The 21,733-nt window shown below is 41.3% G+C and overlaps 1 protein-coding gene across 7 annotated transcripts in view; it reads right to left on the reverse strand.

Annotated features, from left to right (window-relative positions):
* STAB2 (stabilin 2) overlaps positions 1-21,733 on the reverse strand; it is an 85,892-nt gene that overhangs the window by 39,272 nt on the left and 24,887 nt on the right. For 3 of the 7 annotated variants that reach the window (XM_065840613.2, XM_071818009.1, XM_065840603.2), the window contains exons 13-33: positions 20,733-20,876; positions 19,901-19,963; positions 19,685-19,804; positions 19,002-19,055; positions 17,757-17,837; positions 16,625-16,777; positions 13,581-13,643; positions 12,683-12,766; positions 11,342-11,428; positions 10,700-10,811; positions 9,254-9,434; positions 8,134-8,227; positions 7,784-7,942; positions 7,308-7,403; positions 6,433-6,528; positions 5,385-5,432; positions 2,852-2,988; positions 2,378-2,492; positions 1,325-1,402; positions 1,056-1,148; positions 835-942 (exon numbers count right to left, since the gene is read on the reverse strand). In XM_065840613.2, the coding sequence (XP_065696685.2) occupies positions 835-942; positions 1,056-1,148; positions 1,325-1,402; positions 2,378-2,492; positions 2,852-2,988; positions 5,385-5,432; positions 6,433-6,528; positions 7,308-7,403; positions 7,784-7,942; positions 8,134-8,227; positions 9,254-9,434; positions 10,700-10,811; positions 11,342-11,428; positions 12,683-12,766; positions 13,581-13,643; positions 16,625-16,777; positions 17,757-17,837; positions 19,002-19,055; positions 19,685-19,804; positions 19,901-19,963; positions 20,733-20,876 (2,166 nt within the window). The remainder of the gene's footprint in view (positions 1-834; positions 943-1,055; positions 1,149-1,324; positions 1,403-2,377; positions 2,493-2,851; positions 2,989-5,384; positions 5,433-6,432; positions 6,529-7,307; positions 7,404-7,783; positions 7,943-8,133; positions 8,228-9,253; positions 9,435-10,699; positions 10,812-11,341; positions 11,429-12,682; positions 12,767-13,580; positions 13,644-16,624; positions 16,778-17,756; positions 17,838-19,001; positions 19,056-19,684; positions 19,805-19,900; positions 19,964-20,732; positions 20,877-21,733) is intronic. The other 4 variants (XM_071818008.1, XM_065840631.2, XM_065840622.2 and 1 more) reach the window with 4 other exon arrangements.

A 21,733-nucleotide genomic window follows, 5' to 3' on the forward strand; every position in this document is an offset into this window, starting at 1 on the left:
AGAAAGGCTCTGGGATGATGCAGGAAACTCATAGTTTATCTTGAGAGGAGACTGACAGGATTGAGAAGTTGTTTGCCCTTATAAATATGTCAACACATAAACATCAGAGAGAGAAAGTTGTTTCAGATAAAGCATATTACTGGCGTAAGAATAAAGGGGTACAAACTGGCCAGAGGTGAGCTGTTAAAATAAGCTAGCTTTGGGCACAAAAACTGAAGTCAGCAGGGGAGGTGGGATGGACATGTCTGCACTGGTGTGAGGAGCTGGTGGCCAGGTCAGGCACGAACCTAATGGGGAGCTCCTGGGAGTGGGGAGCAGCAGCAATGGGGTTTGTCCAAGGAAAGTTTTCTTGGCAGGAAAATTTCAGAATTTTTTCTGATCCCTGGGCACCAATGGTGCTTGTAAACTGGGATTAGAAACGATCTGTAGAAAGTTGCTGGGCAATAGTGTTCCTGCAGCAGTAGGGCAAGCATCTGGATAGTTTTAAGAAAGAATGAGAATATTTTGTAGAATTATTAATGATGGCTTTGCCAGTGATGACAGGGGACTGGACTTGTTCACCTAGGTCTACTGATGAATGCCTTGGATATTATCAGCATGGTTTTAATCTAGAGAAGGACAAAACCCAGAACAAACAGCTAGGCTCTCCCAGCAAGGCAGGAAAATATAGATGGATCCATCCCTCTTCACCTTGTCTGGTGTTAAAAACAAAACTAACCTTACTGGATTTCTGGAAAATAAATCCCTCTTCCTATTTGTGTCCTCTCAATCCACCCACTTGAAACTGAGATAAGATACAGAGCTGTTAAGAAAAGTCTTCTGAGTAATACGTACCAGCGTAGCAGGCTTTTTATCCCTTAGGTAATTTTCTATGGCATCGTTATTTGGGGCGAAGACTGTGTATGTGTTTGCAGCTTCTATTTCATTTGCCAGGCTGTATTGCTGTTGTGAAACACACGAAAACAAGTCAGAATGACCACGGATAGTGCCGTACTACTCCAAATGCAAAGAAAGCAGACAATGGCTTCTATTCTTAAAAGGATGTGAAAGCTTACAATAATGTAGCCCCTGAAAATCGAGTAATCGGGCATTTGCTCCAGGCGTGCCAGCAGCCTTGGCATGACAGTGCTGCGGAGGGGGGTCAGAACCTGAAAAGGGAGCAGATATCCCACGTCAGTGCATGTGCGTGTGCTGTGGTTGCAGCTGCAAGGATCAGATGCAGGACAAAATGCTGCTCTGTGCAAATATTTTTTTCCAAGAGCTGTTAATTATTTTCCACCACTTGTGATGCAGAGAAACAAATCCTCCCTATGCAGCCATATACCTTATCAATAACGTGTATGACTCCGTTTGTGGATGCGATGTCGCCAGCCACGATGTGAGCACCCTCGAGGGTGAGGTTCTGAAAGAGGGAGAGGAGAGAGGGTTTGATTTTGCATTGCAGTGGTGGTATTTTCCCAGTGGTTCATGCTGTGGATTTCCAGACCTTTCCAAATGTTTGCCTGGGGATCCACCACAGCTCCCCTCACACTGTTTGGCACTGGGGGCTGGGTTACACTCATGGAACCATGTGCAGGAGAGGTGACTTTGGGACTCTGCTATTCCCCACTCATGGACTGGCAAAGCCATGGGGTCGCTTGCACTGGGGTGGTTGCTCAGGGGCAGGTGAACTCACCCCCACCCCATGGCAGGGTTAGCTCCTGTGCCAATTCGCACACTCTCGTGTCTGCACAGGTTTGAAGGATCCCCATTCATAATTTTTTTTCCTCAGGGTATGGAAGTTTGGGGAACTTTTCCCTCCCTTAATAGGGATGAAGTGGTTAAATGTTCCATATGTATTGCCAGAAAATACTCCTCGGAACAGGGAGTGCTAAATAAAAAGGCTGAGGGGGAAGGGCTGTCAGTTGTAGTTATCTACCATTAAGAATACCTTTGCGTGGTTTGGAACTATCAAGTTGCACATGCGGACACGTGCACAGTATCACTACTTCCTCCTACCTCCTCAGTTCCCTAAAATAAGTTATTTGGTTTCCTTGATGCTCTTTGTCTTAAATTAGTTCACACCAGCTGCTCCAGACAGGGATTGCACTTCTGCTTGGCCATGAGACTGTTCAGTGTTTGCAGCAGCTACCGGGACATTAGGAATAAATAATACTGTGGACAAATTTCAGCTAGGTAAAGTGGTGGAAAAAACAAAGTTAATGTTTCTCCCAGAGGACCCCATATTATAGATCTATTCCTTTAATTTTGTGACACAGTCTTTTTCTAAAAAATACAGATATATAATGTTTGTGTGGTTTTGTAATACAGGAAAGTCAGTGGCAGTGATGGTCAGGGTTTGGTGTATGATACCACAGTCATTTGCAGGTCATCTTACCCCATTTTCCTTAGACAAGTGTAGGAAGTTGCTCTGTAGAGATGTTGGCAGCATGTCAGAGGATGATAAATTCTGGAAATCAGCAAAGCTGTAAGCTCCTGTCAATACATGATACCTAAAGGAAATTAACTGGATTTGAAGGTTTTGTATTTTCTATTTTTTTTTTCCCCAGATAAATATTCTTAATGTGTCTAAAACTGTGGTTTAAAGTAGGAATTGTTTGTACAATACCTACTTCAGCTGTGTGCTGGGATTAGTTTGGCCTTTAAATGTTTCTCACAAAATACAAGTAAAGTCTTTGTTTTCAGTGGAATTGCTACAGAGATTTATACCACTGTAATTAGAAGGGCAAGCCTATGTCCCTCCCTTAAAAATGTAAGACCTGTCTTGCTTTAAAGGCTTCAAACCAAAGCCTTGTTTGGAATGGAAAGCAATTCCTTTAAAAAGCCTCCAAACCCAAAACCTTTAACGTACTTCAGTAGAGTTGGGATGTTAGTCTTTGACATCCAAAAGGCTTTCTCATCTTCATCCATGTTTTCAATTGCTTCAAGACAAGGCACGAGGACAGTAAGGTTTGAGGTGGTGGACAACATTGAGTTTATCTCGGCCTCCTGCATCAAAGTAAAGAGCGCTAAAATAATTCATCCTGAGGACAATCTATAAATAGCAGCTGGTGACTTTTTAACGAGGTGGAGTATGTGACGTGCTTTTTGACCGGCCTGGAGAAGAAAAACTATTATACTGAGCAATGACTTGAACAAAAGTACTTAGAGCTGTACAAAAATTGTAAATGAGTGTCAATTTTTTACAGAATAGATTGTCATCATTTAAAGGGGAGAACCCATGTTTAGGTCAGAATTGTTTTTTATTACAAAACACATAAGCTGCCTCCCACAGAAGTTAGTCTGTCTCATGGATTCTATTTTATGCACTTGAATGTTAAAAAAAACCCCATGGTGATAAATACTCCTGGTTACTGATAACTTCAAGTAACCTGGTCTTACAGAGCACTCCATACTATTTAACAGAGAGAAGGATTATGAACCATGACATAAGAAACCCACACGACAAAATGTTCCCATTTGGAATAGCACTATTTAACCTGGCTGGGATTTTTCAAGATGCCCCAGGGATATCCGTGCCCACTAGCAATGCAGTGGGGCTTGCTGCTGACAGCTCTAATTTTAGATGGGGGATGTGGGCGCTGTAGTATGCATGGACTAATTAATCTTCCATATGCTTATCTGCCTTAAGGATGGAGAGAGCCTCCACTGAAGAGGTTTTTTTCAGTTGTGTGATTTTTTGGGGGGGGAGTGGTGGTAGTGCAGAGTGGGCTAGAAAAAGGAGAGCTAAAGATTTGAATGTGGTTCTCCAGACTTTTCACAGGCTCCACAGCTTGCCACTTTTGATAGTGCAAAACTTGAGGGAACAATATGAGCTTGCGTTGTACCTATTTGAAGCTGGTATGCTGCCTGGAAGCTGGCTTGTTTTGGATAGTCCTTCGATACCCATACTGGGTTTTAAAGCAAGAAGGGAATTGGCTGCCTTAAATAGCTGGGAATTTTGTCTCTGTTAAGATCATCTTTCTTTCTAGCCATCATCACTGTCACCTTCCAAATATTTAAATATAGAAATAGCAACAGACTTCCTTTTCTCATCTTTCCTGACCAGCAAGAAAAATATTTGGTTATGAAAAGTGGTAAACATCACATTCCTGCTCAAGTATGAAGTTAAAAACCCCACAGATGGATAGACCTCCTTATTTTGCACTTGTTTGTAGCTACCAGTATTTAAGGGATACCATTTCTCTGAAGTGTAACAGAAATTTCCACATCCCTGTTTCAACAGATTATACAGAATTTGCTCTCTGATTTCCCCTACTCCCCTGACTTCATTATCTGAAGTGCACATTGGCAGGTGAACAGCCTTTCCTATTGTGCTTATTTCTTTAACTTCATTAGATGGTCTTTACAGTGTCCAGCCCTGCAGCCTGAGCTCAGGGCCAGGCAGAAAACCGATTTAAATTAGCCATGCTGGCCTCTCTTTTAGGCAGCTCCCTGAGGTCCCTGTTGCACTTGTGTTATTTAATTTACCCTGAGCCATATAACTTTGAAAACCGTGAAAGCAGCTAATACGCTGTGACTTCTGCTTCTGATGCTATTCGTTAATATACACCTGTTCCTTTCTGCTTGCTACGTATTTGCTACACACTTATTATATTTAGGTTTTAAGCTCTTTATGGGGGAAACTGGTTTTGATCTTTGTTCATGCAGTGTCAGCCACAGTGGGGTAGCACCTCTAATGTTACTGCTGCCCTAGTAATAGATGATAGCATGTGAAAATAAAAAGTAGACAGAGACAATTGACCTATACTTTTTTTTTCCTAAGTTGGTGTTTCTTCCCTTATCTGAAGGTAAATAATCAAATATTTTCCTTAGTTCCCAGCACCTCAGTCAAGCCTGCACAGACTAAGGTTTTTTTCCTCCTTGCTTGCTGCAGCAGCAGCATTGACCAGCTGTACTGCTGTGTTTTCTTGGCACAGGGCTCAGTGAAAATGGGAATGGTAAGGCATTGCCTTCCTTCTCCACTGACTTGTAGGTTTATTGCATGAGGGAAGTTGGAAGGAATGACTTGGGCACACATTCAGGCTCTGCTTGCACCCTGCTGCTGGTCATCTGGACTGCAATGTAGTTATGTACAGAGCAAGTCCTGGCTTATGTAGACCCCTGCCTCAGAGAATGGGCTTGTGACTTGTTCTTCTGCCTCTGAAGCTTCCTCACTTGCCTGAATTTTGGATCAGAATTTGGTTTTCAGGCAGAGATAGGGAACCAAATAATCAGCCCTGCCATCACTGGTGGGAGAGGGAGACTAACGCTTCTCCAGAGCTTGGGCCTCTGCTGTGTGATAGGAATATTGCTGTGAAGTTCCAGTTTCTAAAGGCTAAAAGGGCCATGCATTTCTGCAAACTTCAACAAACTTAAAAAAATCAGCCATGAAGTGTACTTACATTAACCCATTGGGTAAATGCAGCTGCTTCTGACAGAGTTGACAACTCCTGATTAGAAAGGAAAAAAAAGAGAGAGCAATAATTACATAACCTGTAATTAGCTGTATCAAAGTACTCTTGCTGTAGCCTGTGGTGTAACTCAGCGTGTCTGACCTGTCTGATGTGACATGGAGGAGCATGAGGTTTTCAGTATGTGTGAAAAGGGAAGATGTTTGTGTTTTTCTAGTACTGATACATTCTGGGAAGAGTGAGTCATCAGCTCTTGAAAATCAGGCCATCTATTGCTTAGGTGTATAAGCTGTGCCTGACCTTGGTGGGTAACTTGTCCTGACCTCAGGCTAAGTGTTACTCTTCTGGGAATGTAAAACTAAATATTTTCTTAACTCCATGCAAAATTAATTGAAAGAAGATATGTTATTTTGGTTGGTATTTATACAGTATCTTATATATCATCCTGCACATGGAGATCATTTATTCTGCCACAGTACTTCAAACAGAGATAGATATTGTATGAGCCCGGATGGCAGATAGTGCTAAGAGGCATGCTAAGATTATTGCTAATGGCTGAGACTGCTGACACTTTCATTTTTTCCTGTGCTGTTAAATGCATATTTATTTCACCAATTTACTTGTTTTCGTTTTGTTTGCCTGCTGGTCAGCATGGTTTGTTTTAACATGATAAATGGAGTGTTTCCATTGAGATAGACCTCAAGGCAGAACTTCAGAAGAGCTGGGTGCTCATCCCTCCCACTTGGGAAGTGAGTGCTGAGCACTTCTGCACTTTAGACCTCTGGGGCTGGCATTGTTCAATTTGTCTTAAAGAAATATGCTTGTATCCCTTAGGCCTCTTTCCAAGCTATATTTTTAAACACAACAGATAATTTCTGTATCAGGCAAGTCTCCAGCAGAAACACTGACTGCAGATAGCACTGGTGGGCGTAATATTTTTCTGACTGTTTATAATGGCTTTGCTATCTCTCTGGTTAAGATCCAGCGAAAGAGCTGTGCAGTAAGTCCGGCGCTCAGAGATGATGACAATCTTACTTACATCTGCAGCATTTCCATAACATATTTTACCATCTCCTTCATAGCCCTTTGGGCACACGCACTCCCAGCCACGAGAAGATTCAAACTGACAAGTTGCCTTTGAACAAGAAAGAGAGAAAATTTGTCAAATACTGAGGAGACTGCTCAAGAGCAAGGATGGCCTGTAAACACTTTTCCTGATACAAAATCATATACAGACATAGCCTTCACAAAGGATCTTCGTACCATATTCCATGAACCTCCTCTCTCTTTTACAGGACAACCTCCTTCAGCAGGCCCTGAGTTACCTTCCCAACATGCACTAGGTCTAGGAATCTAAACCCTTCCTTCACCTTTTCTTACTTGATCCCTACATAAACTGGACACTGTCCCTCAACCAAATATGGTAGATTTGTCCTCTGCTTCCCCATGGTCTTTGCTTGAGCTCTGTCACTGTGTCCCACCTGAGGCTGGTGTGGTTCTCTCAGGCACTACCAAACACAGCAGAGCCTGCAGGTCTGCTGAACACCTGCAGCTACTGATAAAGCTGATAGATGCCTGTGTAGAGACATGTGACTTGAGTAGAAGTCTCAACAGATTATTGCATCCAAATTGTAATTACTGGTAGAGAAGCAGCATTTATTTGCTCCAGGCTTGAGACAGCCCTTCTGTACAGGCAGAGTTGGGAGCAGCCCTTGCAACCTGTCCTCAGTGCATGTACTGTATTGATGTGGTTCACATAGAATTTTTGGTGCTTGTAGCACTCCTTGGAAAGCTTTGTTCCAACTCAAGCAGAAATTGCAGGCTTGAAATGGCAAGGAAATACTATGGTGCATGCAGAAGGCAAAGTGTGATACGTATCTGAACACTTTGTTTAAGGAATGATTAATTACTCACCAGATGATGGCATTTTCCATTTCGTTCCAGGCATGAGTTTATGGGTGTGCATTCAATTCCATTCCCCCGAAATCCATCCTTACACTTGCAGTCATTCTGTCATTTCAATAAAACACAACAATTTATTAAAATTATTAACATAGTGTACATATTCTGGGCATGGTGAATTAGTATCTCTGTGTTTCTGCGTGGCTCTATTGACTTCAGTGGAATGACACTGACTAATATCTCCAGAAGACCTTTGTACCTGACATCTAGTAAAAGTATTTGCTGCCAGAACACCACCATGTAGGAGGCAGAAAGCACTGGGATAGGAACTGAAAGGAAACTGCTTTGGGTAGAGAGCGCCATGTGGAAATAGCCTTGAGGCTGGGAAGGAGAAGATAATTTGGGGAGGAAACAGGATAGGAAGCACTGGTAGAGCAAACTGGGTGAAGACTAGTGCCAAAGGTAGCAGTGCAAGTGAGAGGGCTTACCTGACCCGGCCCAATGTATATGCAGGTGGCATTTTGGTGGCACCCTGCCGCGGTGGGCAGCAGGCAGTTGTTTATGGCAGAGCAGTCCCTTCCATCGCCCGTCCATCCTGCCTGGCAAGCACATGTGTACTCGCCCGGGCCCATCTGAATGCACTCAGCCTGGGGGGATGCAGAGGCATCTGGTTTTAGTTCTAAGGCTTGTCTAAGCAACAGCAATGCCACTATTGTGGAAAGAGCTTGAAACTGCAGTGAACATTATGACTCTTCCTTCTGCAAATATTTCTGTCCAAACCTTCCTTCTTGCCTACTTTTCTGTGGTGTCAGGTTCTGTGCAAAAAACATGTACTTACATTGATATTGCAGCCACCTGGGCTTAAAGCAGCACAAGGATCAACTTTGTTGCAGCTCATGCCATCTCCCTCGTAGCCAGGTTTGCAAACACAGCTATAGAGACAAGAGGAGGAGGGAGGCGTTGAACGTGATAGCACAGCTGTAAAGTGAAGTAGTTGTTTTCCACTGTGACATGCTACATATAGGCAATTTAAAATTGTATAACCTTGTATTCATGATGCAAACAGCTTAAGTGCATACATATGTGATTTTTTTTTTCTTCCCAAAATATTGCCAGAGTTAATTAAGTCAAATGAGGGATCCATTCTCTGTGTATGAGATGGGGAGTTAATTCTCTGCTGATGTGATCTTTGCAAAGGTGAGCTAATAGCTCTAAATTAATTATTGAGCTTGGGTTACTCCTTCTTTCAGTGACAGAGAAGATAGCTCTCTCCCTGAAATGCATGCTAGACTATGAGCCCCCCATTTCCCCGGATCCTGCCCCTCAAAATTAACTCATATTGGAGGGAATTTCTTAAGCACTGAAGCTACACAGCATCCCACATTCTGCCTTCTGTGATGACTCATAATGAATACACTGCAGCAGGAGGCAAACTTGCTGCCATGTGAAGTTTAGCATGAGGCAAGTGCAAGGCAGCTGTATCAGTAACGGAGTTTTGTGACCAGTCATGTCAGGACTGGAGAGTCTGTGCTGAAGTTTGTGGTGGTGTGGCATGCAAAACTTGCCTGAGCTGAATGGAACAAGCTATCTACCCCCAAACTGCTTGAGAGTTTCATTGTTTTTCAGCAAGGCTCAAGCTCCTAATTCAGTAAGGGAAGGTTAGAAATAAGAGGTTCCTAAAAGCCTTCGCAGAATTTCGTCAGAAGGTAGACTTCTGAACAAGGATCGGATCCGTATGCGACTGTCTCATCAATGTTAAACATAAGGTACAGGATAGGGCGTTGAGAACTCTTAATTACTACCTTGCAACGCAAGGTCAATGCGGTGCATGTTTATGCTTATTTGCTACATAGCAGCATTTCAGTGGCTGATGTTTCTGTACTGCTACAAGGCGTTGTTTTAATCAAGCAGATGGAAAAGAGCTGCAGCATAGTTAATGTTAATAAGATGCAAGTTACCTCACTGCACCATCGCTAAGCTGGCAGTCTGCATGTGCATGGCAGAGCTGTAGAGAGGGCTCACAGGGAACAATCTGCTTATCACAGAATTTTCCTGTGTATCCACTTCTGCATGATCCAGGAACACAGATCCCGTCACTGTCTATTCGGTTATCACATTTCCCATAGATGCAGAGGCACTCTACAAGAGATAAATTACAATGTGCAATTCTATAGTGGTAAAAGACGTCTATCCTCACATAGTGTTTCTTATAAATTGGGTCTTTCTTTTTTTTTCTAGCATCTAAACTTTTGTATTTTTAAAGTCTCTCTTTGTTGGGGGACTTATTGTTTATTTATCATATCGTTACCTTTTCAGGTGTGTTTTATGTGTAACTATTTAAAATCTATTATGTCTTCACAGTGCACTTACCCATCAATGAATTTCAAAGTACTTCAGAGAAGCAGGAAGAAAATGCTATGTCCTAGGCTATTAAGGGTAAAGTTATTTCATTGCACAAGTTTTGGCATGCTTTTAGTCATATATGAAGCCTTTTAATACTGAGTTCACAATCCTAAAAATTGCACAGTGCTGGGCTAGTACACAGAGCAGTAGCACAGACCTACTAGCACTTTTCTGGGGCTGGGCTGCTTAGTGCTGCTGGGAGGCACAGCAATGTGCCCAAAGGACATAGTAGATAGGCCTTCTGCAGTCCCAAGGAATGCCAGTGGTGACTAGTTAAGCCAACATGTACTGCTTTGGCAAGACTAGAGCTTAGGCAAAGCCAGCTTTTCTTATGGAATTTGTCCATGTACATCTGAACCTTCAGGTAAGCTGTGGCTTCATGAATGACAGGCTGTTTCATAGCAAAAAGAAACTAAAAGTGTTTTTTGTCGTTCGGGACTATATCTGTATTTATGCTGTATATTCTGTAGACTCTGAAACGTAGTGTGGTTTGACATAGAAGAATTAAATCTGTCAGTATACAGAAGATGACTACTAGAATCATAAGCTATTCAATAGATCAGAAATTATTCAGTAGGATGGTTATCAAGTGGCCCTAAAAAAAAAAAATCTGTTTATAGATCTAGTTGTCCTTAGATTACATGTGTTTGTCATTGCAGGCAGAATCTCTTCTCTTGTGGGCAATACCAGATGGGAATGGAATAGCAAAGACTTTCTTTTCAGTTACTCAAGTGAGGGAAACAAAGGAAAAGAACAATAAATTAGTATAAGGTGAGCTATAACATCTTACAAAAAGCCCAAATAAGTCAGTAAGAAGTTTTTCACTGACTCTGGGCTTATGATGTGTCCATTTGAAATAAGGAATGAAATTACCCTAGAGACATCTTGCTCATCCACCACATAGACTATTTAGCGAGAGCCATTAACTCCTACCTTAATGTTACTAGGGTCCAAAAGAAATAGCCCATGCTCTTTTGCTGAGCAAGTACAGCTGTACTTACTTTTGTCACACTCAGGTCCGTATTTGCTAGGGTCTGAGCAGAACTGACAGCGTGAGCCTTGAAATGCCTCAGTACAAACGCAGGTCCCATTGCCATCCAGGCCATCCATGCACTGCGGTATGGAAGAGAGGTGATTTCTATGTATAAATTCAAATAAATCTTTAGCCTTCCCCCAGAGAAGAGACCATGTGCCCATCCATAGTATGACTGTGATAGACAGCCATCAAATCTCAGCTTTGATGAAAAAGGTGTTTCAAAGCAAAAGCTTTCCTTGTGCTTGTACTTTGCTGCTGTGGATTCTACCTTCCTTTGCAATTTTAAAGTGAGACTAGTGAGCTGGGTCATTATTCTGTGCTGTGCAAAGTACAAGTATCAGAGTGGGTCACCCAGCCCCAGCCTTGCCTGAGTGCTCTGTGTTGGAACCATAGAAACCTGCAATTTGGACATCTCGGGGAAGACTGGTTCATTTTCCCTCTTCTGTATAACTGAACCTGAAATTCATGGCCATCACGCGGCATAAGTGGAGGGTGCAGCTCGTGTGGAGCCTAACATTTCTGTCTTGTAGAAGTGCTTCAGGGACTTTTGGGACACAGTCTGTCCTTCCCCTTCCCCCCATGGGGTGCTGCCATATGCTCTGCTTACCTGCCCGTTTCCTGAGCAGGGTTTAGAGAAACCTCCTGGACATGGACTGCAGTCAGGGCCAAAGAAGCCTTTGCAACACTTTGGTTCCTATGAAATAAAGCAGATATCCTCTCTTCCAGTGCCTTAGTGTGGAGGCAGAAAACAACTTTCCATTGTGCTTTGGTCCTTTAGTAAGGGCCTGTAGTGGTAGCTGACTCTTGAAAGGCTTGTGTTGAACCAGAGCCACCTCTGCAACAGTCTTGTTAAAACCAGAAGGGATGTTGGCAGCCCAAGAAGGGGATGCACAGACCTCTGAATCCTTCCCTTGTTATTATCAGGCTCATCAGTGTTAAAAATCTCCATCCCGTCACCAGTTATGAACATGCCCATGTATGTCTGATCTTATTATGTACACTTTTTCAGCAGGAGTGCAGTGCAATTCAGGGGCAGGCAGCATCCTTTCCATCTGAGATCAAGAACTAGAAGACTTGTTTTAACCCAGCGAGGTGCTGTGAAAGCTAGACATACTGCTTTAATGTTCCTCCTTCCCCTCTGCACCAGTGTGGGATTTAGCCACTACACAGCCCTAAATGTTCTTCTTGGCTGCATCTTTTGTTTTATTTGGGAACTGGCTGCTTGATCCATTTATTTATCAAGAGCACAGAAAGTGTATTAGAAAAAAATCTCATTTACATGTGTGATTCAAGGGAAATAGGAATTAGCAAAAGGCTCTCAAAGCTTATGGGTTTGTGGACTTCTCTGCTTGTTACTTAATGGTGATCATGAAGTGCAGAAGCCTACTTAGGAGCCACAGGAGTCAGAAAAGTCTAAGTACTTCTCACGGGCTAATGACTTCTGTGAGGAATAGGCTTGCCAAGCAGAGCAAGCGGAGCGCAGTTCTTGGGAGCATTTCCCATTCATTGTTACACAGTATTGTGTAAAGCCTAAAGTCCTGGGACAAGGGGGGACCAACCTGTCCTGTTCTTTGCGGGTGAAGTTCTATGGGGCAATAATAGCATTTCGTTTTGGAGTCTTATGTGAAAACTCCCAGGTTACAGAGTATGAGATGGTTGTTGTCAACAATGCATGGCAGCTAAAAATACCTCACTAGATGTGCTGGTGTGAGCATTGCACCATGGAGGGGAGTTATTTTGGGTAGTAGAATGGATACTGGCAAAAATTTACCTGGAATTTTGCACTAAGATTTACAGTAGCTCCTCTCAACCCCCTGTAGAAAAGTATGGAAGCTACCTGGACATCTCCAAATGTCTCTCAGCTTCAAAAGGGAAGTTCACAATACAAAAGACAACACTTTGGAAAACTTTTATGTATGTTTCACTTTAAGGACCCACAACTCTGTACCTTTATTGTTATATTGCAGGATCTAGTACAGCCAGTTTTTGTAAAGGTTGAGCCTTCAATAATGCATCTCCGTTTTGAGAAAGGCTAGAATGTGCACAAAATGGAAGCATTAGTATTTCTAAGCAATGTATAGTTCTGTGATACTGTCTTAATATTGCAACGTAATTTGACTGGAGAACAGAAATCACCTTGCTATAGTGTTGCATTTAAAAATTATTAAATTATGTATTTTTTCATAATATGAACTTTCTTTTCATTATTAACAAATAATGGCAGATAGCTTATGACTGAATATAGCATATAGGACTAACTACCAGTGTAATTTTATAACATGGGGAATAAAATTCCTGTGGTAGCGGGATTTGAGTTCTATATGGGGAAAAACAAGCAGCCAGATTTGCATCTCTTAGATGCAAAGCAGATGGAAGATTTTCAGTCTTTTCTGAAGCTGCTTCTGCAGACAGCTGCTTCTGGGAGGATGCTTAATCACAAGGAAATTTTTTGACAGATGTGAGGTCTATTTTAAATGTATCCCTCCATTTTTTTGTTTACTAACTCTCAAAGCATAATCATAGTAATTGTCATTCCTCACCTCTTTCTTCTGCCAAAGCCTATCTGAAATGGATCTTAATTTACTGGAGAAAAGAGTCAGAGCTTCTATGAAGTCTACAAGGGATCTTGCAACAGAAAACAAAATAATGCTGAAATTACCTGATGCTTCAATTATTGCTGAAAAGAAACCAAAGTACCATCTATATTTGTATTTTTTTACAGTCTCCTGTATTAATATCTGGTTCCTTTGCTCATTATATTGGGAGAGCAGTAATCAACATATGAGGACCCCCTTCCCTCTATGAATTTTGTACAACTGGGGAATCTGTCAGGAAATGTCACTTACGATGGGCTTTGAATCCTGTGGGCAGGGAGCCAATGCGTGTGATAAACAACTTGTACAGACACCCTAGATGGAAACAATAAAGATAGTAATTTGAAAGGCATTATACCAGCTGCTGAGATGCACACTTCTGGATGATATACCCTGTACATTTTAAGGATATCTGTTCTATGACTTTTAACTATTACAGCATGGATATAGGACCAAAGTGCAGCACCAGGGCTATATCTCCTGGCTCTGATGTTTGCTGAGTGGTTGTTCATTTCCAACTTCCCCTTTTTATCTTTATTTGTCCTTGCCCCACTCCCTTCTTTTAAAGAACTGGAAGCTTCCTAAAGAGAGGACAAACGTGGGGACTAAAGCATTGGCATCATTTGCTCAACCTCGTATAATATATTAACTAAAATTGTCTCAGAGTCTAGACCTGTCCGCACATTTAACTTCTATGAGAATTTATTTCTTCCTAGGAAGACCACAAATTAGTTGAGTTTGTTCTATAGACAATGTGAAGAGAAATTTGTCTTGTGTATAGTCAGTGAAGAGAAAAATATTCTTTGCTTCCATGTTGCAGATCCTGTACTCCACTATGATCCAGCAGCATATCAGTATTTTTATGTCTTTACCTTTTGGTTGCTTTTCCCCACTAACTAATTTATCACCATGTGGTGGTGACAGAGACTGGCAATTACAGCACTGAGGAGATATAAACTCAAGTGGCGGTTTTAAAGGTGGGTTCTTGACAGGCTCAGTATGCCATAACTTCAGAGAGGTTGAGCCTTTCATTGTGTGGATATGGAGTCTGTCAGAGCTGTGTTGCTTGTGACTGCTAATGTCTTCCATTTCAACCAAGTTAGAATAAATCCTAGAGCTGGCATCTGATGCTTTACTTCATTGTGTTTCATGATCAATGGACAAGTGACCATGAACCTGATTTGTGATATTTTCTCCCCAGATTTATCACTGGACCTGCAGGGAAAGAATCAGGTACTGGTTTGGATTTACGTTTTACAGCACTTAAAGGAGTAAAGGACCAGACTTACAAAAGCATTTAGGCATCAAAGAGTTGAGGTACCAATGTCACTACTATTTTTTGAAGGTCTATGGGTCAGATGTATTTTGGCAAATACATTTAGGCATTATAAAAGATGTTTGGTAAGCTCTGTAGTCATGGCTGAAGTTGACTTAAGCTCTTTGCATCTCTGAAAATCCCTGTGAGGGACTCTTTGATCCTTTAGAATTTAACAATCTGGCTGATTGTTGTGGAGAGTGTTTCCCACTGTTGACATTGCTCTCCCTGCTGCTCAGCACCACTTGGTGTCACCTGTTTGCTCCCTTTCTCCATGTGGGGTGACCTCAGCCATTCATGTGTACCTGCTCCTTCATTTTCCTATGTGAGTCCTGCCTCTCCCCTCTGTCAGAGGGGGACAGGGAAATGTGTCTGCATTTCCATGCAAGGTCCAATCTGCCAGTTTCAGCTGTAAATTAAGATAATGTCTTTGCAGTGAAGTGTCTGAAGCAGAGACATATATTCCTTTCTGCCAAGTCTCCTGTGGGAGTGGTGACCTCTGGGAGGAGGTGGAGCAACACACTGAGTCCTGAGGTTATTACCAGCATACAGGTATGGTTACATGGATGTGTATGTATTAGCATAATGTTTTCCTCTTTAGGGATGTGTAGTTCGCATAGGCATGTACAACTGCCTGTTCCTACAAGGTCTGTCACTTTTCATAGGTACCGCAGCCAGTATTTACAAGGTGGCATTGCTCTTGTTTTCTGACAGTGAAGAACATGCACAATGGTAGCTAAGAACACCAAAGCCACAGCTCCCTCTGCTATTCTCCTTGGTAGTAGTCCTCTGCCTAAAGCCTTGGATATTTAACTATACTTTAAACTATGCATGAAGCTTTTAAATCTGACAAAAGTTCCTGACTTCAGTTTGGGGAATAATTTTTGTGACAGATGCTATTTTTTTTTGGGTCTTTAAAGAATTTTTCGTAGTGTTGCTTTAGGATTGATTTATGTCAGACATAGATTGTAGGTAGGTTCCTAGTAGGGAATTCAAGTTACTGGAGTGTAATTTGAATTTGTAAGGTATTGAAAGTTTTTTGTATCGGAGATTGCAGCTCAGTGCTCTGTCTGGTTTATGATTATATTGCACATACAGCACTTTGTAGTTACTGCCAGAGGTAACAGTTCTTTACTGCCAGCTCTTGTGTTTTCTTCTTTGAATTTTGATGTTGCCCAGCTCTGTTGAGAAACTCTTTCAAGTCTGTGGTTCTGGACTGTTTTAAGTTAAGATAGTAAGCATTTTGCATTATTGTACTGGAACCGTTACTGGCCCAGATACCTGTTTGAACATGGTCCATTAATAGCTCACTGGAGCCACTCTTGTTGCAAACTAAAAGCTCGTTGTGATACTTGGTCTTTTTACCAGAAATAGCATCTGGATGTTACAGAGTGTAAAGGCCTGTACTCTGTTACCAAACTGAACAACATATGTCAAAATCCACCCTGTGAAATATGGAATCTTTTTGTAATTCCTTATTTGAAGAAAACGTGAAGAAAGCGGGGCTAGGGGAAATTGTGGCTTCTGAAAATAACATATTTCTAATATCTTAATATAAAATTAATTATTATGTTTATATTTTAACTTGATGGCTCCTTTCCCTGTATATTTAGTAGAAATTAAAATACTGATCCAAAATATTTTTACTGGGAACCTGACACTACTTGCCATGTACTTGTCTGCACAGATGGGATTCAGGAACTGGAAGAAAAAGTTTGACCAGAGAGACAGCATATTTTAAAGGGCTACTGTAAGAACTAGATGAGTTAAAGAGGTATAGGATGTGCTTATATGAGTTCCCTATTTACAGATTGTTTATATTTGTTCAGTACTGCTAGCCAGGTGGCTGTATGCCATTGATACATTAATTTCCAGAAGTACCTCCCTTTTTATGGGCAATATCAGACAAAGCAGTAAAGAGGAAGCTGGAGTGCATTATGTGGAGCAACAAAGAGGTATTTGTTTGTTGTGATTCTCTTACCGTGGCAACTTGACTTCTTGTCTCATCACACCGATGTGGTAGAATTGGAACAATTGTGGGTGGGATAAGGACTCCTGCAAGAGTATAAATGCGACCATTTTTTGCAACAATATCTGTTTCTTCCATTTCTTCTCCACTCACCAAGACTTGTCCCTATGAAACAATAAACTATTATTAATAATATATTTTTCATAGCTTCTCAATTTCTGATAATTTCAAGAATTAGTCACATTTTTTAATTTGCCATGTATTTTTTATTACACTTGTTTTATGCAAGAAGTATGCATATGTTGCACATTTTTTTGAGTATTGCTCTACAACAGAGGTATCTAAAGTTTTCCTCTCAATCTGCACTGTTAGCCTGTGGAACTAGTGACTAAAAGACTGGCCAAAATGAGAAGACTACTGATGACTTCAGGCACTGATTTCAGTGGGCATAAGCATGCTTTCGACCTCTCTCTGACAAAGTGGGGAAAAAGAGAGAGAATCTGAGCTCTAAGAAAATTCACAGGAGAGGGAAAAAAAAGTAGTATTCTTTCTGCATTTAATCATGCAACTGCTCTGTCTTTACAAGAATTCTCCAGAATGTTCATATTTGGCTAAAATATGCTAAGAATGGAAGGTAGTTAATATAACAGATAAGTTTAGTTTTGCAAAAGTACTGACAAATTACCAGCTTTAAAAATGTGTTCACTAGGTTCAGAAGGATCAGAAACTACAATATTAAAGATAACAGAAGAAGATCTATGTGTGCACTAAAAGTGTTTAAAATAATCAAAATGTGTAACATAATTATTTAAAACATTTTAAATATATATATATATATATATATATTTTCTTTTTTTAAACTAGGCAGAGCATTAATGAGAATCGTTCCCGGCCTGAAGCTAATCATACATAAAAGGAAACTGCAGGCTGTCCTTATATACCAGTCACTTGTTCTGTGTCCTTTGGAGTACTAATTTTGACAACAGGTGGAATAGCAAGTTGAAAATTTCTACCTCATTATAGCAAGAAATTCCTCTGCTAATGTCACCGCTCCTCCTTTTTTTTTTTTTGTATTCCCCCTGCATGCAAACCATTGCAGAGATCAGAGAGAGCTGTTCACAGGTGAAAGCTGACTTTAACTTACGGTGCTGGTCCTATTAAAGTAAATGAACTGGTTCGCCATGCTTCTGATGTGATCTATTGACACGAGGCTGGCAACCTCTAGCTGAAATAAATATAAATTGATTTAGAGGAACGTAGCATCATTATTCTTTTCAAATCCAGGTGGATTTCACAAGAGACACCATCTTTCTCTTTAGGGTGAGCGAATGACCCTATCACCTTTTCTCTAGGTACATGAGCAGCCTTGTATTGACTAACTTGCTTATGTAATGAAGTTAGCGTGATTAAATTTTGACTGAGCTTGCTGGCTGCTGCATGTGAAGAGCTTGTTGCCCAAAAGAATACTAATTTTTCTCCTAATTATAGCAAGCAGTCTAAGTAAAGTTATCAGCTGTCCCTAAAAACAGCCCTGTTTGCATCCTTACACCACTGTGGAAATGATGCTGCTGATATCCCATGGAGGGACATGAGGATCTCATGCTTCTCCTCCCTGTGATTGTGCTCTGTGCTGGAAGTGACCCCTGCCTTGAACACTGTAAGTGGGTCCTTTCTTTAAGGATATGAGCACATCCTTCCTGCCCTGAAGCAGGGGCTGGGGTGGGGATGAACTTCAGTCTCCTCTAGCCTCAGTTGCTGGGGGCGTTGCTGGGTTCTGCTCTTTTTTTCCAGCAGAAAAAAGGAGGGAAAAACTGGGGGCTTACTTAGAGGATGACAAAACCACCTCTCTCTGATAAACAGAAGACTTAGCAGAATAAGCTCAGAGAGATCTTGATTTTGATAGCAACAAGTACTTGCCCTGCTACTCCTTCCTGCATCCCTGCCAAGATAACTGTACCCTCTGGTACTGCTTCTTGCTCCACAGAGCAGGCTAAGGTAGCAGGTCTTAGGTTCAGAATGACTGTATATACATATATGTTTTTTTTTTTTTCCCACTTGAGCTAAGTCCCCATCACCAAAAGGTGTATTTTTAAATGGAAATAGCTACTTGCATGTAGCACAGTAGTGTTATATTTACCATGATTCCAAGCACTATAACATGCCTCCAGCAGGGTTTTATTTTGATCAGTGACGCTGTGGTGAAAGGTTTGTGTTCTCTGTCAGTGACCTCTATGTGACTACCCTTAGTTAAAGCAGAGACATAGCTGTCCCTTGCAGCCTTGCTTTGCAGCACTGAGTGGAGGTTGTTCTTGAAAAACCTCTGATTTCAGAGCAGCAAAGGGTTTGAAAATGCTCTTACACATCAGGTCAGTAAAACAGCTGCACTTACCTCAGTATTGGAGACAATGTGGTATCGGACCAGCTCCAGCAACTTCCACGAACCCTGCCGAAGAAGAGGCCTTTTTAGCCCAAAATGAGTCACACAAACCTACCTGACCTGTGAGAGGAGAGGGGAATGAGAATGGCATCACCAGATGGTACACCAGAAAGCTCTGGCTCAGTGGTGATGCTCAGCTCATGGCATGTGTCCTGTTACTCCATGCTCTCACCCATGTATAAACTTTTATTTCAGCATGAGCCTTTCACAACTTCTGTGTGTGTTGGGAGAGACAGGAGGTGTGCAGGGGACAGAATGCCAGTATCTATCTCCTGGGACCCTACCAGCAGTGTCTCCCACGTAACAGGGCCCTTGTGGCATCTGCTCCCTTTGGCTGTTCCCGCCAAGCGTGACACCTTCCAGGATAGGGTTGGAGGCTTTGCCATGTGGCTCTCCAGGCAAGAGTAGCGGAGTAGGGGTCTGGTGTCAGGGTTCGTCATTACATTACATTACATTACATACAATGGCAGACCTCCAAATCTTCTCTAGGTCTCATCTTGAGCTTTAATTTTTTGAGATAGTTTAAACCTTGAGCTTACCTTGGATGAATATTGGACAATGTATGTATGCATCTGCTGTATAGCTACAAATATATTTACCATCTAAGAAGGATTTGTGTTGTGGCAAGACTATACCTCTGCAGAAAGCAGGTAATCCAGAGCCTCAGCTTTCATATTACTCAAAGCCTCGTTACTTGGAACAAAGACTGTGTAAGGCCTATTGTCCTGCTGTAAATCCATTCCCAGGCCAGTTTTCTGTTTTGTTTAAAAAAAAAAAAAAAGTGTAATTACTTATTAATATTGAAGAACATCTGAAAATAGCACTATTGAATTGCTTTTCTGGATCTTTACCACTATCAAAGATGTAAATTGGCTGTATCTTCCATTATCTTCAAGTACTGACATTATGGTTTCCTGAAATAAGATGAAAGTAAGATTTATTTTAGTTGGGAACATAGAATGAATAATGATTCTTGTAAGACAGTTTTTGAATTACTGCATGAGTCTCAGTTATTACAGATCTTAATACATTTGGATTTCCTTATTTGTTTGTGTGGCTGTAGTGTCTGGAAATGGCTGAGATGGTAGCACTCTTATCCTGGTGCCATTACTGGCTTATAGTTAGTTTGTCATCATCCTGAGATCTTGTGTAGTCAGAGAACACACAAACAGTGTAGGTGTGGGGGAAGTGTTCTCTGTATTCCCAATGAGAAGGGGCAGAGAGATAAAATATTTGCAAAAATGCCATGTAAGAAGTGAAATCTCAAGGAAGTATGCAAAGCAGGGGACCAAAAACCCAAAAGCACCCCAAAATATTTTAGCCTATTGGAAGGGGTATTGCTGGTTTCAAAGCAAGTTTTGCCTATTATTTGTTCGGACTTCTCCCCTTTTAGTATGTTGTTCTGGAATTCAGTGAAATGTACTGATCTTGATCACCAGTTTCCCAAGGAGCAACTTAAATGCAGTGAGTACAACTAAATTCTCCATAGAGATGCTTGGCAGAAGAGCAAATGTCTGTGGGCCATGTAAACTACATCACTGAATTTTGCTTCTCTGAGTTGATGCACAGTGCCTCAGTAGAGTTTGTGTAGCTGCTGTCAGTCATCCTCTTTTGCATTCAATTAATGTGAAAATATTTTAAAACAAAATCAGATATTGTGTACATATAGAGCTTATGGCATACCTCTTTGTTGCTTTCAAATGTTGGTTCCAAATTGTCCATGGCTTTGTCAATAATGTGCAAAATCCCATTGGAAGCGATAATATTTCCTTGTAAAAGTTTTCCTTTCCTCCTTCCTCCTTGGATTCTGATTCTTAATTGATTATCCTGAAAGCATCCAGGCAATGGATAGTGAGCTCTTTATTATGGAATTACAACAGAGTGAGTATGCATACTGAGTAAAGTCCAACACCCACTTCCATTGCCAGCACCTGGGCCATTTAAATCTGAGAAGGCTAAAGGTTGCTTCCCATGCCTGTCAAGGAAATGGAAAAAAATTCCTTTGACTTTGGATCAGGACCATGTTATTTTGCTCCAGGGCAGCAAAGTTCAAAAGAGAAGCAGGGACAGACCCTGTGAGGAAAGCAGTGTACCTAAAAGGGCTCTGGTGAGTGCCAGCAATAAAAGCCTCTCAGGAAATGATTTAAAATGTGATTGTAGTGAAAGGGTCAAGTCCTGTAATCTTGAGGGACTACAAGCCATTTCCTTATATTATATGTATATTTAAAACAACAAAATATTGCTGATTCTGCACTGTACTGAAGCCTGCAGGAAACTAACAGGCCTCAGACAGCAATGATATTTTCCTGTTACAAATGGAGCACCTATTCATCAAAGATGTAAAATAGATCTCTTTTCTCAGATGCCACTGATCTACTAAAAAACACGAGAAGGACTTGATTTCAGCCTTCACGTAGGCTCAAGTCATCAACAGACATTAAATGAACCAAGAGCAATAATTCTAGATTATAAGATCTAGTATATCAGCTGTATAGAACAATTATTTTAAACTGTGGGATCAGACCATCCTGATGTCTTCTGACATCAAATAAGCTGGGCTAGTGACAAACTTTACTCCATATTTTTCATGACAATTTGCCACATGCGTTTTATTTATGTTGAAGAATTCTACGTGCTGCATCATTCAGAGGATGCCTGGGCTGAATCTCGGTGGGAGATGGGAT

This window comes from Patagioenas fasciata, chromosome 1 (genome assembly GCF_037038585.1).
Source record: "Patagioenas fasciata isolate bPatFas1 chromosome 1, bPatFas1.hap1, whole genome shotgun sequence".
Classification (NCBI taxonomy): Eukaryota; Metazoa; Chordata; class Aves; order Columbiformes; family Columbidae; genus Patagioenas; species Patagioenas fasciata.